Genomic DNA, 13,022 nt, shown 5'->3' on the forward strand with positions numbered 1-13,022 from the left:
ATGGTGCACTAAAATTGCAGATGAATGCTATTTTATAATGGTGGATGAATTGATCTCAAAATCACTATCAGCCACTCAACAGACCTCAGATGACTTTCAGGGACTTCAATTCCCCACTCAACAGACAGCTCAATTCATATTTGGCTGAAAATTCCATTATTTTATTCACTCTTATCTAGTCCATGGAACTTATTCTGATAGATGATCTTTTCCTGAAGGCCCTCGTTCAAGTTTGTTTTGAGACCATGTGATAATATGGATTATCCATGCCCCACACTAACAATGGACAGAAAACAAACTTCTGAAACAGTAGCATAAACAGGAACAGGACAAGTGCCTGATATTATTTCACAAGGAGCAGACCGGAATCACAGGTTCACAAAATGCAATGTAGTCGTTTGGCAAACTGCAGCGTAATGATGCTCTTTGCCTTTCCCATGTTTGTACTGAACAGATACAATTTGAAGAAATCCTGTGGGATTATTTTAGACACATAATATTCAATTTTTCCCTTCTTTGTTCAGTAACAGAGGTGGCAGGAACATTACCTGGAAGCTCAGAAAATGAAATGACATCTCCAAATTGCCATTTTCATTTCATACATTAGAACGAGCTTTGCTCCACGAGTATATTAAGAGGCTAAGTAAAATAATGAATTCTTATTTGGGGCTAATTTCTAGTGCCACTTAAGTAAACATTAAGGTTTCGATTGACTTCAGTGGTACCAGCATTTTACCTCTACTGAAGGATGCGAATAACCATATGCCACTGTTGCTATCCGATTTGAAATACTGAAGGCGGTACATTTTAAAGGCACTGAAACTACATTTGTACACTCCAATTGGTGGTTAAAAATGACTGCTGCCCAAGTAAATTTGGATTGAATTGATGGTAAACCTGCAAGCACCCATCAAACAAGATTTAGGACAAAATCATATTCTCTGATCAGTAGCATATGGTGACATATGTTTTGTAGAGCTACCATTGGCAGTGGAACTGCCAATGGAAATTCAGTGTGAAACAAATGCAGAAAATACAATAGAGCATCACAGTGCAGATAGCAGATAGCAGAATTTTTGATCCTAACACCATTCAACAGTCACTTGGGTGAAAGACAATTAATTAACACTAATGAATTAAGTCAAAGCCAGAGTTTTTTACTCAGTCTGATTCTCTATTGCCTTGCACTTTTTGTAGCCATATATACTTGTGCAAAATGTGAGTAAAATAATACTAAATCCTCAGAATTCTCCACTTACACTAGTGGTAACATTTTACACAAGTAGGCACTCACTTTACACTGATGTAAATGATTACTCAAAAGATGGTTTACCTTAGGATCTCAGGATACAGCCCAATTAGCTTAAATGCCTAACAAAATTATAACTAAAAGCAAAATTTACATGCAAAGGCAACATGACTCAGTTAAAAAAAAAGATAGAACGCTAAACTTAAGCACAAGACTGTGTGACCTGACCATACATGCGAGTAATCCATTATGCTTCCATACCCACATAAAAGACAAGTGGACTGATAGCCTCCTGAGCCTGAAAATAGAGTCACATTACAGTGAAAGTGTGACTCAAGCCTCTACCCTGATCAAACAAAAAATCTTAGGAGGCCTCATTGCTTGCAAGCACCACAGTGGTGCTGAGATACCCAGGTTCTGAAATGACCTTGGGTCTCTTATTCACAGAGATAATGAGCTTGGGTATGGAGAAAGTGAGGAATGGCTGCTGGTTGTTCACAGCACAAGCACTCCCAGACAGCAGATTATGAGATTTTCTCATTTAGTACCTGCTTCACAGAAAGCTGTCTGCCACACTAGAGAAAAAGTAACATTCATCACAACCAGCAGCACAGAAAGAAATACCAGAAAGTGCAGGATGGAGATTACTCCTCACTTTCGTGGCCTGGGCTCAAATCCTGATTTAGGTCATCCTATTTCTTATTTATCCATTTCATTAAACCACAACACAGTTTGGCACAATCAACCAGGATTGTCAGTGTCCCTTAAAGCACAGCACTGAAACAAGGAGTATTGCGGATCAATAGCAGGGTGCATTAGCAGAGCTGAGAAGGGGCAGGGAGAGGGCTAGAGTAGCAGAGGGTATTGAAGATCAAAAAGACAACCATGCATTGAGGAGCTCTCTGTGCCCTCTTGCACCACATCTAGTTCCAACCACAACAGTCCATCCCTACCTTTCATGTGCACTTCATTCACTCACACAATTTAAAAAACAGGACGGACAAACAAGAAGAAAAGGTTGAACTGGGAATTGTTTGGAAGTTGCTGTGGAACTCAAATGGCAGAGAAGAAATACCAGTGACAAGAAAGATCAGAGGAAAAACTGGTAAAATCAGCATGCTTCAGCAGCAAAATCCAACCCAAGAGACCAGTACTGTATGGAGGTTTGGAGTAATTCCACAATTAAGTATTCTTTTCCCCATATACTAAAAGACGTAAGAAAATGGAACCATGCCAAGTTTGAATTCTGCAGTCACTTGAGAGTATCTTCCGGACCCCAAACCCTTTGGTCCCTAGGATTTCAAATTCTCTCACTTGAACATACCTAGGAGAGATTAAAATAGAGAGGAATTGGAATGGCCAATTCACCTATCTCAAAAGCAGGGTTGGGCAGAAAGCTTCCTAGAACCCTGAAAAAGTATGTTGATGGTGTGGATAGGGGCAGGAAATCTGCCTCCATGACACTTCTTCATAACAGTCCTTCACCACCTTTGAGCTCAGTGAATTGAACATGATGCACTGTGTCATGAATATTTACTAATCTTCTGTTTTTTCTTTTCAATCCCAGGAGGTGAATTAGTTATCCCTCTACTTGTAGAAGACCCTTTAGATATCCCTCCTATTGCTACTCGTGCACCTTTCATTACACTCCCCCCTACCTTTCGCCCCCTCCTCACCATTATTGAGACCACCAAAGATTCCCTGTCCATGACCTCTGAGGCGGGGTTACCTTGCTTGTCGGACCAAGGCAGCGATGGTTGTGATGATGATGGCTTGGTGATATCTGGGTATGGCTCAGGGGAAACCTTTGACTCTAACCTACCCCCTACTGATGATGAAGATTTTTACACCACCTTCTCCTTGGTAACAGATAAGAGTCTTTCCACTTCAGTCTTCGAAGGTGGCTACAAAGCACATGCACCTAAGTGGGAATCCAAGGACTTTAGACCTAACAAAGTCTCCGAAACTGGTAGGACTACTACCACGGCTTTGTCCCCTGAGCTGATCCGCTCCACAGCTTCGTCCTCGACTGGGATGGTTCCCAAATTGCCTGCTGGCAAAATGAATAACCGTGAGCTCAAACCCCAGCCTGACATAGTCTTGCTTCCGTTGCCCACTGCCTATGAGCTAGACAGCACAAAGCTGAAGAGCCCGCTAATAACTTCCCCCATGTTCCGTAATGTGCCCACAGCAAACCCCACGGAGCCAGGAATCAGACGGGTTCCGGGGGCCTCAGAGGTGGTCCGCGAGTCGAGCAGCACAACGGGGATGGTCGTCGGTATTGTGGCTGCTGCCGCCCTCTGCATCCTGATCCTCCTGTACGCCATGTACAAGTACAGGAACAGGGACGAGGGGTCCTATCAGGTGGATGAGACGCGGAACTACATCAGCAACTCAGCCCAGAGCAATGGCACGCTCGTGAAGGAGAAGCAGCAGAGCACAAAGAGCGGCCACAAGAAACAGAAAAACAAGGACAAAGAGTATTATGTGTAAAAATATACTTATTTATATATAAATATATACATACTTAATGAGATTTAACTGAAATATCAGAGCCGTTACAGCTAACGAGATTGGGAGCTACAGTTTGTGGGAAAAAAAATTGGGAAAAAAATTCAGCTGTGACTGTTAACGTCTCAGTCATCGCTTGGAGTCAGCAAACTCTGCCCTACTGTATTATAAAGCACACTTAGTGTTCTGGAGATGGCACACGCAGCTCTACCATGCTGGTGGACTTGGAAGTCTCCACATCTCCTCTTCGCTGAACTTTCCGCAAAAGGTAGAAGATTCGCGGCTTACTTGTTTCATATCTCCAAGTGAGTCTTAATGATGTTCGTGATCTTTGACTGTATCGATCATTTTTCAGTTTACTTATTAAAAAAAAAGAAAGAAAGAAAAAGAAAAAATGCATAAACATTTTAAACAAACAAAAAAATCAAACAAACTGATCTGGCCATGTCCAGCATACGTATAATTTTTCGAGATCTGAGCGGGGGGGTGGGGAATAAATGGTTTTGGGGCTTGTTGGTTTTTGTTTGGTTTTGTTTGGTTTTCTTTGCCTGTTTTAGGGGGGTGGGGAGAAGAGAATGAACCAGGACATGAGTCAAGAAGAAATCTGGGGAGTTGGGGGAGGAACCCACCAAATAAATAAAGAGACTATTGCCATATATGAACTCAAAAGGTACCCATGGTGTTCACTCTACATATCTGGTTGTGTGTTCTCTAGAATCCATTGTCTACAGTAAGTTATTTGCTAATAGCACAGTGAAAGTGTGTAATGGGTGATGATGAAGCTGATTCTCATGGAAAACTAGTCCCCTTAGATTTGGCTCCAGTATTTGCAACTGAACTCATGAACAGTCTGGTTTGATTGAGGCCATTGGCTTTATTTGACAAGACCATTGAGTATGCATTAGCACAGCCAAACTATGGCTAAAGAGGGGGTGGGGGAGAGAAAGCAAAACAAAAGTGATCAACTATTCTGAGCTAGATATACAATGCTAAACTAAGGGAGCCTTTTCTTTGGGTTCTGGTTCTGTGACTGATTGCAATGCATGCAAAAAAATTAATAATAAAGTGGTTGAATAAAGAGGTCAGAAAGACAATACTGGAGTTCAACCTTTGACAAGAACCATAAACATCACACAAGCCAAACACATGCTGCGAACAAGTGCAAAATTCATAGGGTTTTTTTTGACATGAAGATTTTTTCATATGTAATATTTTAATTTTGTAGCTTGACATTTCTGACTATCTCTGTCTTTCCATTTGCCCTATTCTCCCTTTACGCTCTCTTTTATATAACAGAAAAGAAATTAATAAAGCTGCTGTGACACAAAAAATAATAAAAGGAGTTAATAATAGTATTATATATATAAATATTTATATATATATATATACACAGATATATTTATCACCATATGTTCGATGGGACGACTGGAAAAGGTGTTTACATGGAATGAGAATGTTGTTTTAGAAGAAAAACATTTTAATAATATCAACAAAAAGCAAACCATAAAAATGTGAAGAGAGTGTGTGTTTTAGCTTTGTCACAGTTAGCTGTGTCAAAAGGATAAAAAAAAATTCTCAGATTTTGTTTACATATTTTACTACTTTTTTTGCTAGTGTAATTTCTAGATTACCCTGAGGTATATAATGTTTTATGGTTAAACTTGGCGTTTTTAGTTGATTTAATTAATCTTGGTTGTTTTGGTTTTTATTTTTCCCCAATTATGTGAAAGGAAGTAACTTACTGTACAGAACAATAACCAAGTGGTTTCATGGCCATGACTGTCATGTGCAAAAAGCAAAAGAGAGGGGGAGAGAGGCAAAAAGAAAAACAAACACAAATGAATTGAGGACTCTGGAGTATCAGAAATGTACAATTTCTCTGTGTACAGATGAAAACTAATCAGCTGTTTAGATTTAGCAATCTACTCTTGCTGGTGTTTATAATTCGCATGAATATTTGACTTTGAAGAAAAGTGTCATCAAACGCACACACGCACATGGGAACAAAATAAAAAGCAGCCTTCTCATGTTAGAGATGAGGCTTTTGCATTTAACAGCTTTTCAGTGTGTGTGTGTGTGTGTGTGTGTGTGTGTGAGGTTGTTTTTTGGGTGGTTTATTTTTTGTTTTGATTTTTTTTTAAATACTAAAAAAGAAAAAAAAGACAAGTTTTAAAAAGGTATGAAAGCACGATTGTAGACAACTTAAGTGGCCGAACCTATCTGGAGTTGATTATTTCTCAATGTCTGTAAAAGATTGCTGTTCTTGGAGTCTTGTGAAATTTCTTGCTTTCTTTCTTTCTTTTTTTTAACCCCCACCCCCCATTTTTTTTAAGAAAAAAAAATCCCACCTTCTTTTCTGTTACTTTTTTTGTGTAAGTTTCTATTCAACAGTTTTTTGGGAACATGTGCATTTCTGTATGTGGGCTTCTACCATACCCCTGTTGTTTTATGCACAGAACCTTAAGGCTATTCATTTGAATTATTGTGACGTTACTGCTTTTTCCCCCCCTTCTTTCTTTCTTTCTTTCTTTCTTTCTTTCTTTCTTTCTTTCTTTCTTTCTTTCTTTCTTTTCTTTTTTCTTATTTGCATTTTTGTTCAAGGATATGCTTAGCAATAAAATGTTCTTCCCAAAGCCTTGGATGTTGCTGTCCTTTTATTTCCAAAAGACTCAAGAGACACTCTAATGTTCTGTAGGTGAGATGAGCATGGTAACAGCAAAATAGCATAGTGCGGAAGGTATTGTGGGGCTCAGTCCAGCCAACCTAACTAGCCCATAGTCAAATAAGTAGCCCAACTGAAGTCAGTGGGGATACGTGGGAGAGTCAGACTGCACAGGATCGGGCCCCTAATTATTATTCATAGTCACAAGGAAAGGCAAACTGCTAGAACAAAAATTGTTTTAAAGAATAATTAACAGTTATGGGCCAAACTCTGAGTCATTATGTCGTTTTAACTCAGTCCTTTACTCCCATGGCAGTTTTGGTGAGTAATTAGTGAGCAAGGACCTTAGGATTTGATGCATAGAAATCAGAGCAGATTAAGACCTGTCAGACTATTTAATCCTTTGCTCTACAGCAGATTTTCTGATGCTTTGTCTAGTCTAGTTTCAAGTGTCTGCAGGGCTAGGACCTTTGGAAGCTAGGTCAAATAAGAACCTGTTTTGACTATCTGATGATGTAGCAACTCAAGGAATGTAGGTTTCAGAGTAACAGCCGTGTTAGTCTGTATTCGCAAAAAGAAAAGGAGGACTTGTGGCACCTTAGAGACTAACCAATTTATTAGAGCATAAGCTTTCGTGAGCTACAGCTCACTTCCTCAGATGCATATCGTGGAAACTGCAGCAGGCTTTATATATACACAGAGAATATGAAACAATACCTATTCCCACCCCACTGTCCTGCTGGTAATAGCTTATCTAAAGTGATCATCAGGTGGGCCATTTCCAGCACAAATCCAGGTTTTCTCACCCTCCACCCCCCCACACAAATTCACTCTCCTGCTGGTGATAGCCCATCCAAAGTGACAACTCTTTACACAATGTGCATGACAATCAAGCTGGGCTATTTCCTGCACAAATCCAGGTTTTCTCACATCCCCCCCACCCCCATACACACACAAACTCACTCTCCTGCTGGTAATAGCTCATCCAAACTGACCACTCTTCAAGTTAAAATCCAAGTTAAACCAGAACATCTGGGGGTAGGGGGGTAGGAAAAAACAAGAGGAAACAGGCTACCTTGCAGTGCCAGCAATGCCCCTCTGCCATGTACATTGGTCAAACTGGACAGTCTCTACGTAAAAGAATAAATGGACACAAATCAGATGTCAAGAATTATAACATTCATAAACCAGTCGGAGAACACTTCAATCTCTCTGGTCACGCGATCACAGACATGAAGGTCGCTATCTTAAAACAAAAAAACTTCAAATCCAGACTCCAGCGAGAAACTGCTGAATTGGAATTCATTTGCAAATTGGATACTATTAATTTAGGCTTAAATAGAGACTTGGAGTGGCTAAGTCATTATGCAAGGTAGCCTGTTTCCTCTTGTTTTTTCCTACCCCCCCACCCCCAGATGTTCTGGTTTAACTTGGATTTTAACTTGAAGAGTGGTCAGTTTGGATGAGCTATTACCAGCAGGAGAGTGAGTTTGTGTGTGTATGGGGGTGGGGGGGATGTGAGAAAACCTGGATTTGTGCAGGAAATAGCCCAGCTTGATTGTCATGCACATTGTGTAAAGAGTTGTCACTTTGGATGGGCTATCACCAGCAGGAGAGTGAATTTGTGGGGGGGGGTGGAGGGTGAGAAAACCTGGATTTGTGCTGGAAATGGCCCACCTGATGATCACTTTAGATAAGCTATTACCAGCAGGACAGTGGGGTGGGAATAGGTATTGTTTCATATTCTCTGTGTATATATAAAGCCTGCTGCAGTTTCCACGATATGCATCTGAGGAAGTGAGCTGTAGCTCACGAAAGCTTATGCTCTAATAAATTGGTTAGTCTCTAAGGTGCCACAAGTCCTCCTTTTCTTTTCAAGGAATGTAGAGCCCCATGTGAGTACATGATAAACTGATGCCTTTCAAGTTGTTGTAAGGTACATTTCCCCCACCCCCTCGTTATAGTCTGGTTTCATTGTCAAGCACTTTAACCAGTGGGCAATTACCTACATTTTAAATATGGCTTAGTAGAACATAACCTTTCAACAGGAACCTGCTTTCCTACATATCCAAATGGAAACTGCATTCATGAATCATTCCTTTGTATCACCAGAACAGAGTGAGGCTACAAAGCATTGCTACAACTGCAGCTCTCCCAAAGAGAGCATTTGCCCCAATCCAAGATAAGAAGATAGAGAAATGCTGACAGGAATTTGGAAAATTCAGCTTATAAAATATCAATAATATTAAATGATATTTATTTAACTATTGAAGGCCTTATTGCTAACCACTGAGGTTTTTCCTTTAATCAAATTGTTATAGCAGCTATATGCCATGGCACTTAAAAACTCAAAGCTATTGCTAAATTTCCAGCCCAGATGGTGCTGTGACGATGTGACGACCCCTTCCCTAATGGCAAGAAGCCTGCGGAGAGTATGTAATTAGTTTTCTTTTACTGGTATATAATGGATGCTGCCATTGAGCTCAAAGCTGTAGAGTTTTGGAACCAAAGGGCCCAGTGGAGACAGATTCTACCATCAACAAAGGTCTGAACCTGTAGTCCTTTCTCATTTTTAATTCAGACTTAATTCTCATTCAAATCAGTTGTCCAAATTATGGGGATCTTATTCAGTTATGCGTCAGGAGGGGATGGGCCTTCTACATATGGATTTCACCCTGGGTTAATGGAGGCACTAAGCAATTAATTTTGTGATCCTGCTCCAAATGAATTAATTTTGTGACCCCAGCCCTTATATCAACTCCACTTGCCCAGCCCCCACAACCACTCTGAACCCTCTTTGGCCCACATATGCCCATGCCTCCCCAGCACACCTCTGCTTCTGCAGCTGTGGAGGTTCTTCACCCCAACCCAAGCTGGGGGACGAAGGAGGGAGGTGGACCAGTTCCAGGGGCTCTTCCACCCTCCCCCATCTTGGAGTAGTGGAAGGGCAGCTTCATGGTGGTTCTCCTCCCTCCCTTCCTGGGTCTGGTGTTGCAGCATTACCCAACAGTGGTGGGGGGAGGAAGAGAGAGGAGCCATCCCATTTCTCACAAGATGGTTGGGAGCAAAGATGCCCTGAGCTGCTGGGCTCTGTTGGCTCCCACTTTACCTTGTGTGAAAACAGTATGGGCTGCTTCCTCTTTTACCCTTTCCCATAGCCAAAAACATCTGTCAGTGCCATGGGGGCAGGGGCGGGGAGGGGTGCTCTACCTGCCTCCTGCAGCAGCTGTTCTACCCCAGATGATGGAGATGTGTGGAAAACTGCCAGGCAGAAAGGTTCCCTGCCACCCCGGCCCTCCAAAAAAAAAATAAATCAAAAAGCACCCCAGTTGCATTAAATCCCTGAGATGTGTTGACACTGGAGCACAGTCTGTCTCAGCCAGGGCAGCACTTTCTGTCCTCGTGGCGCTGCAGCTCTGGAGAACCACTCACCAGCGGGTTGGGCCATCATCCCTTATAACAGCCGTAGCTGGCATGATTTGTGTGGCTCCGCATATGACATTTCCCACCCACTTCAGCAAGTCTCTGCCTCGCCTCTCGCTGAGGGTGAGCTGGGGAAGCACAGGCCCAACAAGGCAGCAAAGCAATTGCTCATCTCATGCGCCTCTGGCCACCACCTCCTTCAGTCGCTGTTGTCTTCTCTATTGCTGATTTGAAAGGAGCAGCGAGAGGAGAGGCAGAGCTGTGGCCTACAGATCCAGTGCCACAGGGGAATTCACTGCAGAGGAAACCTTGATGCCTGCCTGCTGCTCAGCAGGAATGCATGGGAACCTAGCTGGGTTGTGGGCAACACAAGTGACAAGGTGGGGGGTGCGGTATTGCAGCCATGAGTGCCATCTGAGACGCCTGATGGTAGCTTAAAATAGAGTCTATATCTGTGCCTGTCTCTTGCTTATTTTCCTCTTCCTCACATAATAAGCTCCCCAAGAGATGCAACATTCTCTCATCACCCAAAAAAATGTGTCTTTCCTGTAGGGAGGGACCATCCTGCATGTGGAAAAATCATCCTTTTGGTCTTTCCTCTAGCACCCTGGATGGTCATCTCACTGTCTTCTGTCCCAACATGTTCTGCCCTTCCTCCTTTCCTTGTGTGTCTACTTACATTGTCTTTCTACCAGCAGCAGAGTTTATGAAGAAACAGAAAGGCTCTCTTATTTGTGCAGGTATCATAGCCATGCCACTGCAAACTGTGTGGCATGTGTAAAGAGTTTAGAATGTAGCCCAGCGAATTTACAGATGAAGTTGCTCAAGGCTGTAGTCTACAATTTTTAATAGTTTAGTCATTTTTGTTTAGTCAACAATTTGTACAGTGTTTCCATTATTCAGCTTTTCCTATGGTAAATTATGCAGCAGTAGAGGCCATGGGCGGGGGCGGGTCTCCTTTCACTCACACAGGTTTTACATCAGTTTAAACTGACTTCAGGATGTTATTCTTTATTTACGCTAATCAAAAGTGCAAATAAAGACTTAGAGCCATTGTCTGTAGCGTGGAGTGCCTTCTCCGCTAACACACTTGAATGATGTTTATTTCACCACACAAAGACAAAATAGGCTTTAGTATACATAGTTCACATGGGGCTAAATCCCTTCCTTAAGGTGATTTTTTAAAAGTATTACTCACTAGGCCAAGCTAGCTTGAGCCAGTGAACAAGCAGCCGCAAAGTAGCTCTGCAGTCATTCTTTGGAGCAAGGTTTGGAACCTCTCAATGACAGCCAGGGTAGTTAGGCCCTCTCAGATAGTCCTCTGCAGCTCTCTGAGCCCCTTCTTTACACACACAAGGACCAGGGCAGTTACTGCTGCTGTAAGGAAGTAGCAGCCTCCATGGAATTGGTGTTGGGACAGAGACATGACCGGAGAAGTGGGTTCCCAGTTTGTTAACAAACCAGATCTTTCATTGGTGGTGAAGGGGTGTCTGTGTCCTCTGTGCCTGTTTCCTCTGAGTCTCATTTGATAAAGCGCTTTTTTTGGCACCAATGTCTTACTCCTTCGATTTCCAGCTGGCAGACTTACTCTTTGAGCCCAACATCTCCTTTGAGGCCGATCAGGTAAGAGGACCCTCCTGCCCTGTGCCAGACAAAATCCTGCCAGGACCTTTTGGGAACCCTACACATGCCTTTCCCAAATGACCTGGTGTGTTAGGTCCAGCATCAGGGACGGGATAGAGTTGGCTGATCACATTTTAAAAACTCTAGTGTACCCAGGAGTTATGTGTAGGTTGCCCTGGATAAAGCCCTGGCTGGAGAGCTGAAAGTTCCCCTCTCCCCAAGAGGAAAATTTGGATGAAACAAAGTAAAGTGTACTACTAAAGATAAAAGCACTATAAAGGCAATTATTAATGGGGCTTGGGGACTTCCTGAAAACTCAATGCTGAGACAGCGAAATTTGGATTTCATGACACAAACAGGCTATTAAATGCCCAAAAGACTGGACCAGAAAATGGCACTGAATCACACCATGGAATGAGCGCCACAAACAGGAAAAGCGAAAGCACCAGAGAGCATCTGTCATGATAGCACATTGATTTCCTTGCTCTAAGTAAAGTTTTGCACTGTTCTCAGTGTCATGGTTTGGATCAATAATTTATAGTCCTCATAAAAACTGGAGGTAACAGCAGGCCTTTGATAGGGAGGAAAAGGCGAGGGAAAAGATGAGACAGAAGACATCTCATGCTGAAAGGAACAATATCTATCTTATTTTAAAGGTAATTGAAGGAAGAAAAGTATTTGCATGGTTCACATCTCTCCCACACACTCTAAAATAATGAAAGCTTGCATACAAATGTTTTAGTAAAAATCGTATACTCTGGTCAAGCACAGAAAAGTTAAGAAATGCCAGAAAGAAGATTGCCTATTTACCCCTTATTTGCTCCCCCTTCACTGAACACTGAATTAGGGTATCAAGTGCCTGACTAACATTAATTTAGGGCCATATATCCACTTGCAATAAAAGACTTCACCCTTTTACAAATGGGGAAGCTGAGCCAAAAATACCTGAGGCAACCCATAAAATCAGTGGCAGCACCAGGATTAGAATTCAGACACGCTAATTCCTTGCCCTAGGCTCATGCCTCCAAATTTCACTATGTTACTACTGGAGCTGGCGAACATCCACAGCGCCATTGACTGCAGTTGTAGTTGTGAGGGCTCAACAACTCTGGAAATCAGGCCTCAAATGCCCTAAGCTGGCACCCAGAAAATGATGCACACGCAATTAGTGGCCACCTCCCAACTTCTAGAGTAAGGGGTTGTGATATTCCCCAGGGTACAATCTGGCCTGCTGAATAGCTGTGTCTCCTCAGTTCTCCAACCAAGGATGGCTTTTACACCACTTTAACGGTGAACAAGTCACTCCTGGCCAGTTAACACACAGCCTGCAGCATGTAACTTGTGCCCACAGTATTGAGCACTCCGAGCTTGCCACCCGTGAAGTACACTGCAGAAGAACACCAGCAGATTCTCTAAGCCCAGGCTTTCCTCCAGAAATGTGCGTCTTGTGTTGCCCAGCACCTTGCTGAATAATGCAAGCTCAAACAAAGGCCATCATTTCATCAATGGAAAATGCTATACACCAGCTTTGTTATCCCAAATGAAGTTTCCCAC

General features: G+C 42.4%; 1 protein-coding gene across 8 annotated transcripts in view; it reads left to right on the forward strand.

Moving 5' to 3' along the window:
• Positions 1-6,393, forward strand: part of NRXN3 (neurexin 3) — a 1,346,778-nt gene extending 1,340,385 nt beyond the window's left edge. For 6 of the 8 annotated variants that reach the window (XM_073349326.2, XM_073349320.1, XM_073349321.1 and 3 more), the window contains one exon: positions 3,441-6,393. In XM_073349326.2, coding sequence (XP_073205427.1) covers positions 3,441-3,742 — 302 coding nt within the window. In that variant the 3' untranslated portion in view covers positions 3,743-6,393. Of the gene's footprint in view, positions 1-2,816 lie in introns of all 8 variants that reach the window. The other 2 variants (XM_073349317.1, XM_073349319.1) reach the window with 2 other exon arrangements.
• The last annotated feature ends 6,629 nt before the right edge of the window (positions 6,394-13,022 follow it).

The sequence above is a fragment of the Lepidochelys kempii genome, chromosome 6, assembly GCF_965140285.1.
Source record: "Lepidochelys kempii isolate rLepKem1 chromosome 6, rLepKem1.hap1, whole genome shotgun sequence".
Lineage (NCBI taxonomy): Eukaryota > Metazoa > Chordata > Testudines > Cheloniidae > Lepidochelys > Lepidochelys kempii.